Source organism: Egretta garzetta, unplaced genomic scaffold (assembly GCF_000687185.1).
Source record: "Egretta garzetta isolate BGI_Z169 unplaced genomic scaffold, ASM68718v1 scaffold191, whole genome shotgun sequence".
Lineage (NCBI taxonomy): Eukaryota > Metazoa > Chordata > Aves > Pelecaniformes > Ardeidae > Egretta > Egretta garzetta.
Genome location: NW_009258676.1, coordinates 110999 through 131868, shown reverse-complemented (window position 1 = coordinate 131868; position 20870 = coordinate 110999). Strand labels below are relative to the sequence as shown.

The 20870-nt window shown below is 44.5% G+C and overlaps 1 protein-coding gene across 1 annotated transcript; it reads left to right on the top strand.

Moving 5' to 3' along the window:
- The first annotated feature begins 6 nt into the window (after positions 1–6).
- LOC104135263 (glycerol-3-phosphate dehydrogenase, mitochondrial) lies at positions 7–20758 on the top strand. Its single transcript, XM_035888650.1, has 11 exons — positions 7–43; positions 725–869; positions 5224–5417; positions 8053–8187; positions 8434–8609; positions 9106–9237; positions 9697–9855; positions 12397–12509; positions 12601–12679; positions 12799–12897; positions 16557–20758. Exons 2-11 carry the CDS (start codon positions 796–798, stop codon positions 16680–16682), a joined length of 1287 nt encoding a protein of 428 aa, XP_035744543.1. The 5' UTR covers positions 7–43; positions 725–795; the 3' UTR covers positions 16683–20758.
- Positions 20759–20870: the final 112 nt, after the last annotated feature.

Sequence of the window (20870 nt, the reverse complement as noted above, 5' to 3'; positions counted from 1 at the left end):
AAGGAGCGCGTGTGCGGGGTGCGCTGCAGGGACGTCCTCTCAGGTGTGTGCCTCCCCGGCGGCGCGGGCACCCAGCGCTCCCCGGCACCCCGCTCGCTGGGTGGGAGCCACGGCTTTCTGCAGCCGGCCCTGCCGCGGTTGATCAGAAAGCGTGCTCTCTTCGTTAAAGAAACGCAGAAATAATGAAGCGAGGGAGGAGCGGGGAAGGCTGCTGTTGGTAAATATCAATGAACCGAGAAAGGAGCCATCTTCCCAGAGTGCAGCGGCATACCATTAGCGTCAATCATCTTTAACTTCTGTCAGGTTTTTCACTCAAATTCTAGCGTTTTGGCAGGGTAGACTGAGCTTTACATCCAAACCCTTCTGTCAAGCAAAGGCGGCGTTGTAAAACGCTGCGTGCTGTACAGTAATAATCCCATTTACCGAGCCTATGGGCTGAGACTGAAATCCCTCTTGTTTGAGAGGCAGGCTTCAGCCGAACTTCTTCCACCCAGTCCTCCTCCTCCCAGTACAGAGAAGATGGAATTTCACTGTAAAACACTTCCTTTCAAATCGGGTGTTACGTGAAAACTTTGTTAATTTTTACAAACCGTTCCAGCTGTTCTGTTCAGAGAAGCACGACACACTTTACAGTAGGTTAAGTTCATAGATGGATTAATAATAGAGAGTGTCAGCGAGCAGGAAAGCAAACGGGGTATGTGATTGATACTGTTTTCCTTCACAGGGCAGGAATTTGATGTCAAAGCCAAATGTGTTATCAATGCTACGGGACCTTTCACAGACTCTGTGCGCAAAATGGATGATCAGGAAGTACCAAACATCTGTCAGCCAAGCGCCGGCGTGCATATTGTGATGCCTGGCTATTACAGGTAACGATACTCGAAGCCGAAGCCATTTGTAACCATCTCTGCTGGTGTCTGTAATAAATAAGCTTGCAGAGATGCATTTGTAGGTTTTTACAGTAGTTCTGAATGCACAATTTGATTTTTATTTTGGTTTGTGGTTTTTTTTTGTTTTTTTTTTCCCCCCAAGAGGATTCTGGCACTGTACCTGTGAGAGTAACAACTTCATACAGTCAGAAAAGGCTGAAGTTTTGTAGCTGTCAGTTAAAACTCACCAAGGCAGAACTCGTGCTGAAGCAGAAGGGTGTTTAGGCAGAGGATCCACAACAGGCCTGTGAAAGGCACCTTTTTTAATAATGAGTTTGAGCTGAGTGTGCTGACCGCTTGTTCACCTGCCTTAAGAAAACAAGAAACATATCAAACCTTCCAGAGAGGAAGGCTCTTGTCCTATTAAATACCAAACCCTGTGCAATAACACACTGCCACATCACGACTCCACTCACAATAAATCCGAATGCAGCATGCAGGCAATACAAGAAGTCGTTCAAAGTAACACGATTAAATTCTGAGGCTGCTGTGGGCACGAGCCCACCCACCCGCGGCCGTTTGGTGGAAAGGACTTGCCTCCCTCTGCTGACCTTGTTGCAGAAGAGGCTCCCGTGGCACTCGGCAAGCACGCTCTCTGCAGACTCCTGCTTCTTCCCTTATTTGCTGCTGCAGAACCAAATCCCCTTCTACCAAGTAAGCCTTGTCAGTCGAAGCTCAAATATTACCTTTGGTTTCTGAAGTCATTAGCATCCTAATGGAAATTCACATTTGTAGACTTATCCCAATTCTGTTGATACAGTGCACTTATAATAATGCCTTCCATACCATCATTGCACTCCTCTGTGAATATAAATTTAGCCTTCCAGTGCACAACATGCTGTTTTTGCTGGAGCTATCCTAATAGGGCATGACCATAGACTGTAAAATTGAGGCATTTTTGGCCTGGTGTAAAATCACGCTCACATTCTCTTTTCTTTTTGGTGTCTTTCCATGTGAAAAATGGGAAAATGACCCGATAGCTGCTTTAAAGCACTAGCGATGTGGAGAAATGGGTTGCAATGCTACTTCCCTCATACACTACGAGAAGCACACGTGTGATTGACTTTATGCCCCTACAGCGAAAACGTGGAAAGTTTCAAAGCTTTGAATCACTTTGTAAATTCAAAGTAGAAGATGGCTTGACATGCGTGAGGGCTCTCACTTATTTATTGTGTAATAACCTAATAATTTTAATGGGAAATGTAGAGAATTTTGTTCTCCTCGTTCCCCTGTGTATGTCAGCATGTGGGCATTGCTTCTCGTGTAAAATAGTATCTACCCACATACAGCCTCCACAGTACAGCTGATTAGATAAAGCTGTACAGAATTGCCTTGAAGTGGGATAGCTTACACCAGCGAACGGTCTGCTAAATGGAAAATTCTCGTGGTATTTAATCTTACTTGTATCAAGTCTTCTCCTGGTGCCAAGGAATAGTCCTCAACGAACGAAATTGTCGTTTCCCGGCGTCCGCTTGCCTTGTCGTAAATGTTTTACAGAATTTTGGCCCGGACTCACACAAACAGAAATCTTGTAACAGGTAGAGATTTTCAGACATAAGCACAGTTAAGATTTGTTAAACCTGGTGTTAACCGAATGCGTTCATTTCCCATCGGTTTCTTCCTCATTTATGTTCCTCATTAATAGTCCCAATATTCCTCCCCTCGTTAATTCTGGTTTTAGTACACACATACCTATTCTAGCAGCTGCAGTAAGTCCCGTCGCTCCCTGTTGTTGAAGCATATCGTCTGCTGCGACGGGGGAGGATTGGGGCTACCGTTGTGCAGATAGGCTCCCCGCCTGAAATGTGCCTACAAATACTTTTTTCCCCTCCCGCCTGACAATTTTCAGATGTTTTCCATCTTTCTCGAATTTTCCTATCTGCTCTGCATTCCAGATTCCAGGCAAACTTGTCTGCTAAACCTTAGTCCTGCTCTGTGGCGCGTCGCCTATTTGCTCTTTAACCGCTTTTGTGGTGCGTTGCTCAAGTGCCTCTGGAGTCCCAGAACAGCCAATATTTGGGTGTGAGGATGGTTGGGTTTGATGGGAAACACCTTATTTTTAAATGTGTGTTGGTGGCTCTTCAGTTTTATAGCAGACGGACCAAACACAGCAAGAGGAGGTGTGAGAGAGAGCTTCCCAGGATAGCCGGTAGTCATTAATTCAGTAAATTAATTGGCATACGGAAAACTCTTTCATCCTTTCTCATCACTTGCTGTGTAATTGAAAACACTTCAGTCCATAGGTGTCGTAGTGAAACTTTGTACAGGACTGGGTGAACAAGTCTTTACTTGTTTCTCTTCCTTATTTTTTAACATTTTTTGTGAAATTAAAAAAAAATTCATGCTTTTGAGAAAATATCTAAAGTTTTCCGAGTATTCTGATACTGTATATTAAATCTCTAGTTTCCTCTGTCTCTAAATCAATAGCTTTTTCATTTAAAAAGTAATCATTTGTCTGACGTGATTTACCTTTCACAAATCTGTGTTGACTTCCCCTATTAAATTGTACTTCTCCAACTGTATGCTTAAGCTGTCTATAAATATCACCTAAAAAATGTTCTAATATACATGCTCTATATGAAATTTTCAGCTTCTCTTCTAGCCTTTCCAGATATTGAAAACTTACCTTCAGTAATCAGTTTAGACTTCCTAAAAATGAAATACTCAGTGGCTCAGCTTGCAGCTCTCTTAAATAGGTAATTCACATCCAGACAGGTCTCTGTCTGCCTTCAGCTTATCGCATTCGTTGTTGTTTGAGTCTGCTGGATTACTGCCCGCTGATGGTCCATGTTGCCACCCAAATACGTGCCTCCCATCCCCCTTCCGTACAATTCCTATAGCCTCCTTCCCCGACCGGGAATAGGTGCAGCTGAACGGGCTGCAGGTGTCCTCACAAGGGCTTCAGCACCTGAAGTGACAGGCAGTGCCTTGCCCTCAAATAAAAAGGAGTGGGGAAAAAGGGGCAGCTTGCATGCTTTCCTCTATAAAAGCTGTTTGCTTTGAAGTGTTTATATAGAAGCTTTTTGTTTTCTGAAATATAAGCAGAGCTATTTAATAAGTGATAAGGATAACTGCTTTTGTACATGTGGATTTTTTTTTTTTTTATATACCAGGAAGCATTTTTACATCAGTAAAAGTTTCCTGCATGAAGAACTACTGGTTTTCTTCATTTTACTGAATCAGTCTGTTTGTAGGGCTGGCATAAATAAACCAAAATAGCCCTGAATACCAGCACCCAGTTAGTGTCTGTTAGGCATTACGGAGGTGACATCTTTTGCTTTTTTTTTTTTTTTTTTTTTCCCTTTTTCCTTAAAACACAGTTCCCCGTTCAGGAATGCTGCCGTGAGAGCTGGGAGCATTCAGAATATACTTCTTGGTCCACAGTCCTTCGGGATCCTGTGGGCACTTATTCCTGTTCGAGCGGCAGGCGTCAGCGACCTCGCTGGAGTTTGCCTGTTTAAATGAACTTGTAACCCTTAGGATTTCAGTGTGACTCTCCGTGTTCCCTCTGCTTTTTCTTCCCATTACCAACCCTCACCCCCGCTCCCCGCCCCACCTTCATCGCCAGTGCAGGTTGCAGAAGTCATTGGGATTTTGTCTTTACTTCTGCCCTCCGCTTCGGGAGCGGATGATTGATAACTTGGGTTAGTAACGTTTCATCTTCAATTTGTCTTGTTCTATATGCGGAGGCATCAAAACAGAACTGGGGGTCTGTTCGTATTTCTTTCGTTATAATGTGCATTCTGTTTCAGCCTTCCCTTTCCTCTCTGGTATAATATAAATTATTGTCCATTTTTCATTAAAAGCAGTTGTTCATTCAATAATGAGTTTCAAGTAATTGCTGGTTTGAAATTTCCAAATGTTTGTATTTGAAATTCCAATGAGCAAGATTTTCAAGAGTGAGTGGAAATGGAGAAGTGAGATGCCAAAGGCCTGATTGCTCGATTTGAAGTTGTGGTCTGCTAAGAAACCAAATTAAGAAATCAAATTCTAGTAGTATCTGAGCATCACATTCAGAGGCCTTATTTCTTAAAACTTCTGGGGCTACCTTTTAAAGTCAGGTCATGGCCACATGTGAATTCTCTGGCTTTTGGAGTTTGGTTTTTTTTTTTTGTTTGGTGGTGTTTTGGTTTTTTGGTTCTGGTGGTTTTGTTGTTTTGGGGTTTTTTTTGTAATCCTTTGACCTAAGAACAAAGGTAATGTTCTAATACTTTATCTAGGGTACAAGGTGTGCAAGAACAGAATCCCTGGTGATGCCTAGCCTGTTTTGAACCGTGTCCCTTCTTTATTTCAGCCCTGATAACATGGGGCTGCTTGACCCAGCCACCAGCGACGGTAGAGTGATTTTCTTCCTGCCGTGGGAGAAGATGACGATCGCAGGGACCACAGACAGCCCGACTGATGTTACTTCCCATCCAATACCAACAGAAGAAGATATAAACTTCATTTTGAATGAAGTGCGCAACTACCTTAGCGTTGATGTCGAAGGTAAACCTTTGCCAGCTCTGTCGTTCCCCGGGAGGGTACTGGTGAGTCTGTGGCGTTTTGGTTTGAGCAAGTGCTGTCTGTCTGGGGTTCCCCTGTGACTCTGGTAACTGTGGTTCTTGTGTACCTGGGGGCTTCTAAAACTAGTGCGACGTAAGGGCCATCGTGGTCTGTGTATCGCAACTACAAAATGATGCTTTTCCAGATATACCTGCGTGCTTTGGACTGTTTACATGGAAATCGGTTGATACCGATGTTCAGACTTCACACACCTTTCATCTGTCTGGTGCTAACTGTCCCGCTCCACAGCCAAGTCATCCTGCTCTCTTTGGGTGGCAGATGCAAGGCTTTGCAGAACTGGGACAGCTCGGTCAGAGCTCAGCACAAGTACATCACATAATTCACCTGCTTTCCTTGAAGGAAGAGTCGTTCTGACTTCTCCCATGTCTTTGTCTTCATTTCCTTTTTCTAGGCACTTTATTCTTAGAATTTACTTCTCTTAATATGGCAAATACCTAATAGTGCCAGTTTTCAGTGGGAAAGTACAATGGGCAAGAAGGGGAATTTATGAAAACTACTTGGTTGAGGGTTGTTCCCCTCAGTAGCTGAGCTGAGAACACGTTTTTTTGTAAGGTGCTGGCCGGCTTTGTTTTGACTCAGTGCTGGTTTAAAGGAGAGAGGCTTCCTTCATAGTGAGGCTTTTTAAAAATTATGCTGCGAAAGCATCTGTACTTCTGTATTTCCCTTGTAGTAGCAGCATTAAAATACATCTGAAAAGCACTCGGTCGGGAACATTGCAATATCCTTAGATTTGGGAAAACTTGCAGTCCGGAGATCGGGAAGGCTAGGTTACGTGTTTGCTGGAGTGGGTAATTGGTGGCTCTGTGTTGATGAAGTTTACAAAAAGTCCTCAGGAAATGTACCTTCAGGGTTCTCGAGCAGGAGCCGATACAAGTAAGTGTGGGGGGCCAGACAGGTAGGTGGTGGAGGTAAGGCTGTGAATAAGGCAGAGATTTTGCAAGGTATTTTACAGAAGTACATCATGAAGTGTTTAATTCTTTTGAATGAAACCTACCTAGGTGCACGCTGTTTTTCACATGTGCAATTAGCAGTGTTTATAGATTGCTTGTTATTGAATTAACAACTGTGCTGGCCATATCAACTCGCTGCAGACCTGCCTTTTTGCTGCCAGAGACAGTGCCAGGGTTATCAACTTACACAGGCTTGGATGTGTTCCAACTGTTTAATTATAGTGTCACGCATGCTGCTTTTTCTAGTTTCATTAGTTTATAAACGTAATATGGTATCCTATTTCTGTGATTAACACTTCATTTTGGCAGGTTAAACATGCTGGCAGAGCACCATTGATTTCTGAAATCTATTTTGTGTTCTTTGGGGATATTTTTACACCCCGTTACTGATTTTTCAATTATCGTTTATTTGAAAGTTGTATTTAAAAAAAAAAAAAAAAAAAGTTCCAAAGACTTCAGCGTAAAGCAAATCGGTCAATTTTTCTATTGCAAATTAATAAGCAACAAAACTAATTTAATTAAATTCTCTATTGGTCCCATGTTTTATGTATTAAAAAAAGTGACTTTGGGAGGCTGGGGTATCTTCCTACGACTGTTAAGGGCTTTTGTGACTACTTGGTGCCTTCAGGTTTTCTTCCTCCAAGCTTACTGAGGAGTCAGGGCTGGCTTTAGGGGTGTGCTTGGAACTGGACGCAAAGGAGTGGCACGGGGGGGAGAAAAAGTAAACGGCCGTTCAGTCAGGCTTCTTGTGGGGTGGGACCGTGTTTCTGGAGCAGCGATAAGGAGGAGGAAGAGCAGGCAGGGGTGGAAGAGGCGGTTGTGTAAGAGCTGTGGACTTCTGTTGGGTGGCTTTTGACAAGTCAGCGGGCCCTTTCGGGTTGCTGCGCAGTAGCAAACGCTGGCGTGGGATACGAGCTTTGGGGACGTGCTACCGCCAGCCACAACCTCGCCGATAAATCTCCTTGTGCACGTGTGTGACGGCACTTCCGGTGAAGGCTGTGGATAAAGATCACTTTGTCGAGAGGAAAACTTGGAAAAGTAACCTACAAGCGAGAGATAAAGCTTCAAAGTCCTAAAAGCAAACATTATGCTCATGTGGAACAAACTTTATTTTGGTTTCTAAAATGGAATGTGAGGACTGTTCTGTCGGCACAGGCAAACAAGGAGAAGGCTTGGGGCTGGGGGCTGTGTGTTTTGGTAGGGTTTGGGGTTTGATTTTTTTTTTTTTTTTTTTTTTTTTTTTGAGCTAATCAGGGAGTTTGACAGTTGAATCTCCTTTGGTTGATCAGTTCCCAGGATGTCTCTGTTCTGTTGGATTTTTAACCAGTGTGAAAAACGGACCTCTCTGACTTTGTTTTGGGCTAGAGAATATTATTGATACTGATCAGGGCAGTGCTGTTTTTAATTCTGTAGCCCAGCTTATTCCGTTACTTTAGAGAATCTTCTCCAGCTTTTTGAGTTGCTCAGCTAACAAGCATGGTGTGGTGCAGTCCTTGTTTCACAGCAAGTATGTAATCGGGGCAATGCCACAAAGACACGGGGGGATTTGAGGTGATAAACACCCATCAGTTTCTGGCTGACTTTGGCTGATCTTTGGTTCTGGACAGTGAGAAGAGGAGACGTGTTGGCAGCATGGAGTGGCATTCGTCCTCTGGTCACAGACCCCAACTCCAAAGACACGCAGTCGATATCCCGGAATCACGTTGTTACCATTAGCGACAGTGGCCTTGTCACGATAGCAGGTACTGTAAGTTCTCTTAACGTACAGCTTTGTTGGGCTTCCCCAGCTTATTTCATGCAAAACTTTTCCTCTTACAGGATAATCCTTTGTGTTCCTGTAACTAGATAATAATCTGTCAGTGGTAGCGTGATTGCCTTGTTGGAGCAAGTCTAGTAAGAATGATGTGATATATAAAATATATATAGTATGTACCAACTTGGGATTCCACTTGCTTTCCCCAAATAAAGTAGTAAACGTGTGGCTACAGGTGGGAAGTGGACAACCTACCGTGCCATGGCGCAGGACACCATCGATGCAGCTATTCAGGCGCATGATCTGAAGGCAGGTTCCAGTAAGACCATTGGACTGCAGCTGCAAGGGGCTGAGGACTGGAGTCCCACTCTCTACATTAGGTTGGTCCAAGACTATGGACTTGAAAGTGAGGTGAGTTATGGTTTCTCTTGGTGCTCTGATGTTTCTCTGTTGGAGGGTTTTGTTTTCCCACTAAATCTAATGCCAGCATAGTTTGTACAAAGGTCTGTCGAACCTGATAAGAGCTTATTATCGGGCTGGGGCAAAGATAGTTTTAACAAAAATAAATTCTAGTAACTGCTCTTCTTCCCTTTTCGCTTCCTCCTAATCTTGACTGCTTCCTGCTTTAAAATGTTACGATCTGCTAGGGTGTCTGCCTTCAAGCGCAACAAAATCTGTACTTCAGACGTCATCACGGCATCATTAGTCACAGTTACATCGGTACGTACGTACTGGTGTCAGTGCTGGTCTAACCCACTCACCACGCGAGGAGTTTCCTCGCACACAAGCAAAACCTAATACCCTCTGCAGCCTACTTGTTACTGGTGATAAGAGAATTGACAAGAAAAAATGCGTGTATATCTGATGTGCTTTCAAAAGCACAGTGAACTTGTTTTCAACTCCATAGGTGGCTCAGCATCTGGCTTCAACATATGGTGATAAGGCTTTTGAGGTGGCCAAAATAGCCCAAGTTACGGGAAAGAGATGGCCTATTGTTGGAAAACGTCTTGTGTCTGAATTTCCTTATATCGAGGCTGAGGTATGTGGAAAAAGCTACCTAATGTTCTTTGGTTCTCTCCTCGGGATAAGCAGGTTCTAGAGCAGGTCTGTCCTGCTCTCTAAAGCATCTCCATAAGCCCCTTCCTTTGGTGAGGTCTGGATTTTTTTTTTTTCTGTTTTTTTTTTTTTTCTGGTTTTTTTTTCCCCTTCCCCAGACTATGATTTATTTTTATATTTATATACAAACACATCAATATATAATGAAATATTTGTAATTATGTAATGTCTGATTTATGTCGCACGTTCTGGGATCAAATGTGTACATGTTTTATAAAGTGTTCCAAGGAAAAGGGAGCTTTTCAAACCCTTCTCTTGGTTGGATGGGAAGTTCATTTTGTATAGCCAGCCCAGCAGTGCGGTTCGTGGTGCTGAGCATCATTTCCAACAATGCCTGTCTGCTTTCTCATCTGCGCTTTTTCCCCTCATCTCATCGTTCTAGGTTGTCTATGGTGTTAAGGAGTACGCCCGCACGGCAGTGGATATGATTTCCCGACGCACTCGCTTGGCCTTTCTGAACGTGCAGGCTGCAGAGGAAGCCCTGCCAAGGATCGTAGATATAATGGGGAAAGAACTCAACTGGAGTGAGCAGAAAAAAAAGGTACAAAGGGCTTTCTTCATCTGCAATCGTCTTGTTTTTAAGTAGTTTCCATGTTAACGATCTAAATTAGTTGAGAACGATTCACGTGGTGTGTTTCATCAAAATAGCTGTGTAATGAGTTGGTATTGGCTGGGGGGTGGCAGGGACAGTGAAGATCTGTATCCTGTTGTTCCCTAACTTTAAAAATTAAAGCCGACTTGGCATTACTATCCTATTCCTGCTCAAATATTTTGTTTACTGACACTTTTCAACAGATCTGCCTCAGAAAAGGAGGATCTCGTACTCTGTGTCGTTCCTTTTTGTCTGCTGTGTCTTTGGGAAGGTGGCGATTCTGAGCTTGCACCGTTCTCTGGCCTGTGTTGATGTTTAAGGTCATTGCTGCTCCCTTTGCCCCCGGTGGGTCTGTGCTCAGACACACGGCGTGGGACTCCTCTCGCTTTACTTGCGGTGTTGCTAACAGGCCGTCTCTGTCTGAGCTCATCTCTGTATGCCTGCTCTGTAGCAAACAAACTTGGGTCAGATGCCTTACCCTAATGGAGGCATCTGCTGTGCATGCTTTGAATGGCACCTGCAGCCCTCTTTAGATCTCCACAAACCGTCAGGACTCCCTTGGGTAACTAGTGTAGATGTAGACATCCCGCTTACTGACACGAAACCTTCCCCTTCTGAACTATCACGCCGTGTTAAGTTACCAATTATTGCTGCTTTCTGTTGTCATAAAAAGATAAATGCCCAGAGCAGCGGAGGCTGCGCTTGCAATGCTGTCCGGAGTACGGCAGAGGGACGGCAGCGCGAGGGGTGCTGTACCCAAGTGGGACACGTGGTTTGGGGCTTTCACTCTGGAGCAAACGGAACCTGTGAATGCTCACCTAGCTCTTCCACTCCAGAGGGGTTGGGAAGCTTCCCTTGGACTGTTCACGAAACCTTTTAGCCAGTTAGAAGTTTGATCACACTCCGGAGGGAGCTCATTTGAATCCTGCTAGCCAGAGGACCTGCTGTGATCCCAAAGCCTCCCCACAGGAATGCGTAAAGAAAGGGATACCAACACGTCACAGCCCTGAGCTGTGTCGCTGGCGTGCGCGTGTGGTGAGCAACCTCAGAGTCAGGGGCGTTCGACTGAAGTTAGAGGTGTCTCACCCTTACCCAGTGAGATTTTCTCACACAATAATTTACCGTGTTAAACAAAAGTTGTAGTAATTCCTCCACAGCAATCGATTAGAAAATGGGAAGCTCGTAAAGCAAAGCATTTGAAACCAGCCTGGCGTTAAGGTCGCATGGACAGCCCTGGCTCCAGCAGCCCCTAGCTGGGGAGTCAGGCACCCATCCTCACTGTAACCTGCAGGGAGGAAAAGGACCAACTACTGCATGCACCCATAGGACTTACAAAGCCCCCCGTGGCTTGTGCGAGCTCACCAGTGCCGGCAAGGCAGCCTCTGCGTTGCCTGGATGTCCACTGGGGTTTCTTTGGGAAAGGTCTCCTTTTCTTTGAAATGAGGCTAACACACACACACACACCCGCCCCCGAAATTACCTTCAGTAACCAGTCTTGGGCCATTTTGAAGTGCTACATTTTTACAGCAGTCTTGCACATGCTAGATTTCAGCTTGACGGACGAGGCAATTCAATGCCTATCCAGAAGAGCATTCTTTAATTTAGATCTTGTAGCAAGAGCATTAAATAAGGCTTTGGTCTGGGGGTTGAAGGCTATTATGTGTGCTTATATTGAAGTTCATAAGAGTAGTCTGGTGTAGTTTAGTTGGTACCCTATGACACCTTCACAAACAAGTCTTTGCTAGATGGAGTGGCTGATACGTACGTGCCTGGGAATTTTCGAAGCGTTGCTTAGCATGCCTACTCCTGTTTGTTAACTGCAGTGCAGACTATTTAATAGCAGTGCCCACGCGGCAGACGCTTGTATTGCTCTTCGAACCGTGTTGGGTGTACCCATCGTTGCAGAAAGAACTCTCTTCTACAGTATTTTATGTATGTCAGGTGTTTATCACTTGTTAAAAAACTGGAAGACCTTGCACTGAACTTCCAGGTGATAAATTAATTTTACTACCATCAAGAAAACTAGTTTAAAACATAAAGAACCCGCATAGCATTGAGCCTCCCGATTTTTTTTTTTTTTTTTTTTTTTTTTTGGCTGATTTTTAGACAGTTAGGTGAAACATTACACTACGATATCAGCTGTGAGATAAATGGCATTTTGTAGGCCTGGCCTGCAAGTGCCGTTCTTCATGAAATAGGTAAATACACCACGTGTGACCAAAGGCGTCGCGTGGTCCTAAAAACGTTTACACAGCATTTAGAAGTCTTTACTAGAATTGATATCTCTTTTCAAGACTAAAAAGTGCCTACGCTTAACTTAATTTTTTTGTTTTTTAAAATACTTTCCAGGTACCATCTTGCTTAATTTTTGGACCTTAGATAAATTTTAGTTACGTGGAAGAAGCTAATAAATACTACCCGAAAAATAACTGTAAGAACTTGCTATTCCTCGGATATGCAGTTTTTATTTTTTTTTTTTTTCTTTTCCAGGAAGAACTTGAAGCTGCTAAAAAATTTCTCTATTATGAAATGGGCTACAAAGTAAAATCAGATCAATTAACAGACAGCTCTGAAATCAGTCTAATGCCTTCAGATATTGAAAGGTAAGTAAAGAGAGTTCCCTGTGCTGCCAGGAATTAATACCTGTCACTCTTCTGAGTGCAGTTTTTCCCACTGATAATCCTTATCTTGCAGGTACAAGAAGCGATTCCACATGTTTGACAAGGACAAGAAAGGGTTTATTACTATACTGGATGTGCAGCGTGTCTTGGAGGTAATGTTTCCTTGTGTTCTTTTCGTTTCCTTTCTAAGCCTCTTATCTAAATTTCAGAGTGTGGCATAAGTAGTGCTGAACAATCCAGTTGACATACTTCTGTGCTTCCTTTTGCCTAGAGCATCAGTGTGCAAATTGCCGAAAATACACTTCACGATATTCTCAATGAAGTGGATCTGAACAAAAACGGACAGGTTGAGCTCAATGAGTTTTTGCAGGTAGGTGTTTCGTACGAGAGCAGCTGTAACTTTAAAGAGCGAAGGCATGGGCATTTAATTTTTTCCCCTCTTTGCTGGAGGGCTGGGTTGGAGACTAGGTGACTCTTGCCTGGGTAAACGCTGGAGCGGTGATGCTATTTGCCAGACCACAAGAGAAGTGACGCACGGAGCCATCCGCAAGCAACTTTGAAATTCAAGGATTTTTTTTTTTTTTTCATGTGCAAAACCAATGGCACCTAAAGAACAGGTCCAGTTCACAAAGTCTACCACAGTAGAGACCTGAATTCGGCTTTTTTCATACAGAAATGCTGTTTAAATATGTTCAGAATGATACAGCTGTCCGTTGGGAGGTGTATGGCACAGTTATGCACGCTGACATTTATCTGGGTCTGTTAAATGATCAGTAGTTTCTAAACTATTTTGAATACTTTAAGGAGCAAGCTTGTGGTTAAAGCACGTCCAGTCCTTCTATTCCCATTTCAGCTGCTGGCTTGGCTGACGGTACCTCAGTTTGTATGAAAGACATTACATTGGCAACCCATACATCTGCTTTTTGCAGGGCTTTAAAATAAAATGAAGGGTGCTACTGAAACGTTTGTCTGCCCGGCTCCTCTTGCATATGCAGTTTGCCAGGCAGCTTTGTTTTTGTAGAGCCTTTCTTGGTGTGGTATTTCAAGTGACTGCCATGTCTTTCCTGTGTGGTGGCAATGATGAATGCCGAACATGAGATAAATTAATGCTGGGGATTTTGGTCAATGTCAGCCCTTTCTTCACTGTGTCAAGTTAAACAAACAAGATCAAGGCAAAGGAAATGGTAATTGTCTCTCTCGAGATGAGCTGTAGATAAGAGCAGCATTGTTGAATCTAAATGCAGAAAATTTTCACAGGTTGTGTCCAGCATTAGAAAAAAGGACTATTTATTTGCCTAAAATGCAGCAATTTAGCTGGGTAACTGAAATGCACTTAAAAGGGGGGGGGGGAAATACAAACAAACCATGGCAGGGGAGGAAGAAACAATGGCTTGGGAGTTCATGCTTAGGTATTCAAATGTAAGAAAATCACAGCTGCTTCTCTGGCTGTTGAAAAGGGTCTCCCTCCTGCATCCCTTCGCATGCGGAAACTTTAATTGGTGGGGGGGAACCCACCATTTGCTGTAAGGGCTGTGCTAAGCTGTAATTAGGTTAGTTTGGCTACACTGTGGTTAAGGAGTTGAAACAACTAGTAATTATGTCTTCTGCAGATTTTTTTTTTTGTGGCTTTCTGGGGTTTTTGCTTTGCTCTGCTGAATGGTCTCATGAGGGGTTGCCTGTCCTAAGTCACAACATCAGTAAAATAGAAAAGGGAAGTCACCGGTTCGGTATAGTTTCACGGTTACTTCAGTAAAACTGCAACTCTGGCTACTGGCTTCTCCTATAACGCAATCTAAATATTTAACACTTTGCAAAACTGTGCAAGTCTGGCTACTGGCTTCTCCTATAACGCAGCCTAAGTACTCCACACCAGTGACTGGCACGGCAGGAACGACCGCTTGTGCCTCTGCACCTCCTGCCTGCAGAGGCAGGGAGCAGCACTGGGAGCTGCTGCGTGGCCAAGTGGGAAGCGCGGTAATGCGGAGGTTGCCATGGAAGGAACAAAATACATTAAATGTTTGTTTAATTTTTTTTTTTAATGGATCTGTTAAAGTCCGTTCCCAATACTTTCATGTTTGCTTTCTGAAAACTTTCAAGTAATTGCATTTTGCCGCAGAATGCTTGTGGAAAGCCATGTGCAAATATTTGTGGACGTTTATATTAGAATATAGGAACACGTTGTACCGGGGTGGCTGCGTAGCTCTCCAGGTGGGGAGCAGAGCAGTGCCAAGTGCTTTCCTTTGGCCAACTGCAGATTGCCAGTGTAACTCAAATAGTGGCCTTGTGAGAACCGGTCCCGGCAGACACCGATGCCTACAGGTGTTTCGGACCGCATTGATCAGCGTTTAATACAAACAGGCCGCTCCACCGTGGCAGGGAGGCAGAGCTCCGACAGTGTTCGGGTGTACACAGAGCTGTCTTACAGCAGTGACTATTTTTTCTGAAGACTGGCATACAGAAACTGTTGTCATTCATGTTCAAGAAAGGAGGGGGACCTTGGGAACTAGTTTTGGTATGTAAAGGCAAAAAAAAAAAACCAAAACCAACCCCGTGTTAATCAGGAGGAAGCTTTTTCCCCAACAGCAGATTTCCTTCGGGGTCCCGACAGACCCATGCAGCACAAACTCTTGTTTTCATGGTGGTGCCGGAGGATCAGCCCTCTCTTTTGTGGTGGCTCCCCCAAAGAGCACGTGGACCCAAGGCTGGTAGTCAGCGTATCTATCACCCAGCAGGGTGAACGGGTGCGAGGGCCGTGCCTCTCCTCTTGGGGCCTCCCTGCCTGCGCTCGGGAGGCGGGGGTGTACGCCGAGCCCGAGCGGTGGTGGTGGGCTGCCTGTGCTGGCTGGAGCCACCGCTCGTGCTGCTGCTGGTCCTCTCCTTCCCGACTCCACCATCTGCCTTGCCTCCAGGCTGCAGAGGGTAATCAAACGCCTTCAAAATACAGGGAGGTTTTCCCAGCCTCAGCTGGGTCTGTAAAGGGTTCCCTTCCAACCCTTTCCCCTCCCGGGTACTTGCTCCTGCTGTGACAGGGTTGATACCGCATTTGCATAGGTCCAGCTGCAGATATAATTAATAGATCTTCCTATAGATGGGAAAGAATCTGAAGGATTTTTATTACTCAATGGGAGTAAGAAATTGCATTTTGTAAGTGCCGATTGCTTTCCATGGTAGTCTTTGACAAGCTGACTGCATGTAATTTCAAGTCTAATACTCACTTTATCCATGGGATAAAAAAGAATTAACTAAAATCTTAGCACTAGTGTGTGTTCGTTAAGATAGAGCTGAGTCCAGTTTCAAGGACTTAAAGGCAAATTAGTTTTAAAAGTCTATAAAGGAATTTGGATTTGAAAGAATTGTGGAAGTCAAGTACATTATCTCTCCAAAGTAGGGCACATGAATGAAAAAGGGTATGGTCCAGGGTCAGTGGTGGATCAGGAATGGTGTTCTTCTATTAGTTACATCTTTCAGATAAAAATTAAAAAAAAAAAAAAAAAGCCTGTGGAATAGATGGGCTATCCTGTATTCCTAAATGTCACTGGAAAAAACATGGTGTTGCTGGTTACCTGCACTATCGCTTTCAAGTGGATCACACTTGGTACTTCTGCTCTTCCTGCCACCCATGCCTGGCCAAAACTGCCACTGATATTTCTGGAAAATGTAAATGAGCTTTGAGGTGAGTCTTTGAAACCATACCGCGGTTTTGCTTTATATGTGGAAAAATCAGTTCTGTATATTCATTGTTCAGACTGGAGCTGTGCCGTGTCCGCTGCTGGTGGCCGAGGGGCCGGGCAGCCAGCCGTGTCGGTACGCCTCTCGTCGGGGCAGAGTCTCTAGCACCAAGCTGTGTGGCTCTGGTGCCCCGTCAGCCCTGTCGGTGGAGGGCTCCGGCCGTGGTGGCTGCTCAGGGACTGGCATGGGCTGTCCCTCTGGCTGCGTACGACCGCCCTCCCGTCGGGCGCTGTACCGTCTGCCTTCGCTCTGTGCCTGGCAGAGGAGTTAACGGGGTGCTCTCCCTGTCGTGTCTTTCAGCTCATGAGCGCTATCCAGAAGGGCCACGTCTCCGGAAGCCGGCTGGCTGTGCTGATGAAGACTGCCGAGGAGAACCTGCGTCAGAGGGTGGTGATCCCGGTGGACCGGAGCGGTGGCGGACTGTGAGGTCAAACACGGCGCCTGCTCGCAGCCACGGCACACGGAGACGCGTAGCTGCGGGCGCCTGCTGAAAAACATTCCAGTGCTTCTGGTTGCCCTTGCTTGTTCAAGATGACCGGTACCTGTCTATCGGTGTAGCTCTTACAAAAACGCGTTGGTGCAATTGTTTTCATTATTAATGGTTTTCTGTACAGCTCTTAATACTCCCGTATGTGGCCTTTTGGATTGGGTATTCTTCAGACATAGGAGTTCATTAACAAGAGTTCCGGAGTACGGTCTAGAAAGGCTTGGGTGCACACACAAGCACACGTGCACGTACTGCCTTGTTCGTTAACTTTTATACCGCCTCTACCTTTAAAGAAAACGATTCTGGGAAAGTGAGTCCTGCCTTTAAACGCCTTGCATGGAGTTTTGCAGGGATGCCTTTAGTATGCAAAGGCTGCTGATGTGTCCTCTTCAACAAAAGAGCAACCTGGTGTTCTGGATTGGAGATAGCATGGCAAAAGGAACAAAACCAACGCTTCCTGCGGTGGTGGTTACGGTGAAGAACCATCGTGAGCCTTCCGTAGGTGGCTGGTTTTGCTCTTTCGAGTGCTCTGTTCTTTCAGTGGTGCCAATACTTGGCCAGACAAAATTATCAGCCGTATGAAGCTGGAAAAACTGCAAGACATCTTGATTAATCCCCCAAGCTAATAATTCGGCTAAAAGCTAGGGGACAGCTTTCCTCTCTCCCCTGTTAATAAAAATAAGCGTCCCTTAATGAATTGCATTGTCTAGCAGGTGGTGTTCTATGCCATGAAGCGCTTCACGCTGCTGCTGGTTTTGGACAAACACCGATGATGCGTAGAATATGGCAGGTTCTGATAGCGTTACAGTCTTAATTGTTTATTTATTTAAAAATGCTCAAACACAAAGTGAAACAATGAAATTTGTTTTGCATTCCACTAACTTTTATAGAAAAGTGAAAGGGCTATTTTTCAGCAGATTAATTAAAAAAAAAAAAAAATAGGACCACTCACTTGAGCTGTTTTCAACACTGTTGTATCTGGCTGTTTGCCTTGGTTCAAGATCAGGTGGAAGATTTCTGCCTCGTGTGGAATGAGGAAGGGAGAACCGTAAGGACAGTTTATTGATTAACTGGTCGTTCTGTGATGTTCCTCGAGTATAAATACCGATTTGCAACTCAAAACAAGCCTCTGCTCCAAGGCATCGGAATTTCTACTTGTGTAAAATCCGATGTATTTTAACTGGTGTGACCACTTTCACTAACGGAAAATAACAGTGCCGGGATGAACAGCAAAGGTTACTTTGGTATTCTGAAAGGGGAAATGATTGCATACACGACATGGAGATGCTGGGGGGTGTCAGTATGTAGCATGGTAAGTACAGATGTTGTGTCTGGCTGGAGAGGCAGAGTCCTTTTTAAAAAAAAAAAAATAAATAAAAATTCAGGTGTTTAAAAATAAGAGGTTAAAAAAAAAAAAAAGGAGAAGCCTCACTTAAAATTCCGTAAGTGGTTATATTTCTGTCAGTCCAAACAACTCGTAAGATCTGGGGGGGAAGGAGACACTCGGGCAAAATGCCTTTCAGATGGTTTTTGCATGTTAAATTTTTTTTTTTTTTTTTTTGACGCTGCCTTGTACTAAAATGCAGATATTATTATGGAGCAATGGCTTTTTTGCTTGGAGCCCCGTGCCAGCAAGGCACAGCCTGTGTGAATGAGGAGTTACCGCGTTTGGCAATGCAAGAATTCTTTTATGAACAAAGGGGTTTGTTCCTGTGGTCCTGTAAACTTTTCTTTTTGAGATACGTGCCGGCATATGCGGGCAAGGCACGCGGTGTTCGACACAGCTGCGCGTCTCCAAAAGCCTGTTCAGATAAGAGCAGGGGAACAGATTTTACGCGCCCTGCAGAACTGGAGGGAAATGAACGTACAATGCACAGGTTATTCCGGTTCAGTGAGCAAGGTAAGGAGGGACAGGGTTTAGGAGTCGACTGTTAACACTAATTAAAGAAAAAAAAAAAAAAGTAAAAGTAATGAGACCTTTTCCAGGCCACATAAAGAAAAATATTTACAATACTTAACATCTTTTGTATGGTTTAAAGAACGATTTGCCTCCACTCCTCTATAAATGCACTGTTCAGAATTGATAACACAAGTTTACCTGTAAAGCCAGGCTTTTCTGCTTTGTACCCAAAGCACACGGCGCTCTCTCCTCTTGTTTTGGTGATACTGCCTACGGAACGTGACTTTGGGACTTTCCTGGCTCTGTGTGTGTCCTCCGGTGTGAATTTGCTTTGCATCTTAGGCACTTCACTGTCACGCTTCTCTGCTCTTTTGTATGGCGCAGCAAGACCCCGGGTGACTTCCTTGCGTAACGAGAGGATTGCATGGATTCCGTACAGCACCCGACTCTATCCAGGGAGAAAATCGACAAGTATTTATTTACCCCCCACACTCGCTTTCAGGAATGTTGGCTTTGCTGTTTGGTGGGGGGGTCGGTTGGTTTTTTGCTTTTGTTGTTTTGGTTTGTTTTTTTTTTTTTTATGTGAATGTACTGTAGAAAGAGTTGTAAAATGTCACTGTCTTGCATTGTTGGATCTTGGGTGAAAAAACAGTAATGTGATTTATTTTTAGCTTTTTTTTTTTTTTTCTTTGAGGTGGGAGTTGGATTTCTGGAGGGGGGGGTTATTTTGTGTTTTAAAAAAACTGCACGCCTGGGGGGAGGGCGTGCGGGTACGTGCGGCGTGTTTGTGTGTGTAAATACCTGCGTGTGCCCACACACACGCGCCCTGCATGCTTTGCATGTGGCACTTGGACGTTCGGTTCGGTGACTGTTCTAGGCTGAACTGTTAAATACTGTGTTTGAGGCTGGGTTGTCATTTTTACAACTGTCTCGGTGTTTTACTGCCATTATTTATTACTTTTGATACACGGAATGAGCCGCATGCATTTATAGAGCAATAAGAGGATGTATTTAATGTGCCTTGTTTTTAACTGAGTAGGAACTGAAAGCATGAATCAATAAAACTGATTAAAAACGGTCCCTTCACCGGCAGTTTGTTACGGCAGTGACAAAAACAACTTTGATCAGCCTTGAAAAAGTTTATTTTCAAAGGAAAAACGTTCAGGGGGATGCTGCTTGGTAAACACGGCATAATTTTGTCCACGCTTTCCCATTTTAGCTCAGAATTTAGCACTTCGTAGTTTAAAAGTGAAAATTGGGCGTTAATACAGCACTTAGCATTCCCGGGCTGTAGGAGCTGTGTGCGCCCGCCGATGACACGCAGGGTGAGGTATTCTGCACTGCCAGCTCATACTAAAATTACAGCCGGCCAACTGGCCGGGGTCTCACGCGGGGGAAAAATGCCAGTCGCAAGCGTTCCTTTGCACACTGATGAATTTCATCATAACTAAAATCAATAGAAATGAATGGAGGAGATCTCATAATCCATTTTGATCATTTTACATGTCAACTTAGTCCGGGGTTGCCATGTGTTGATAAATGTCCTGACAGAAAAAATGCTATATATTTTCATTGTCAGTAAATCAGTAAAGCCGTTATCAGTTTTAACGCAATTTTTATAATCTCCATATTATTTTATAGGTTTTAATTTACACTTGTAATAGGGATATTCCGCAACCGTGATGTAGCTGTGCTGAGTACAGGGGTTGTGGACGTGCAGCCAGAAGAGCTCCCCTCCACGCGTGTGTCCCCGAAATAAAAAGGACCGAGACCTCCCGAGTGTAATTACAAAGATGATGAGTTTTATCTAATCTGTGGTGGGTAAGTCATGTGTCGGGAAACTTTTGCTACGATCATCCTTGTCCCAAATATTCTGCAGCACTAAAACTGCCTCGGGTCGTGATCCTGAATTCGCTCCTCAACGCGAAACTGAAGCGAATGGGAGTTTTTCTGGAAGAGTGTTTTGGGGGTGGGTTCCCTCGCCCTGCGCGACGTCTCCCCTGATCAGCCACAAATTCAGCTTTGTTGCGACTTCTGCTCACTGCAGCCCGGTGTAGAAATATGATTCGGCATATCATAGCAGCATTAATATTTCAGCGTTGATGCCTGAGCTGGGTGTTTCCCGTGTCAGATAGGAACGGATTGCATCTGTTGCGGAGAGAAAACCAGCTTCGCTGGGGATGAGTCTCTGCCGCCGAGCCGGTCTCGCTTCCCCTCGCTGAGGAAG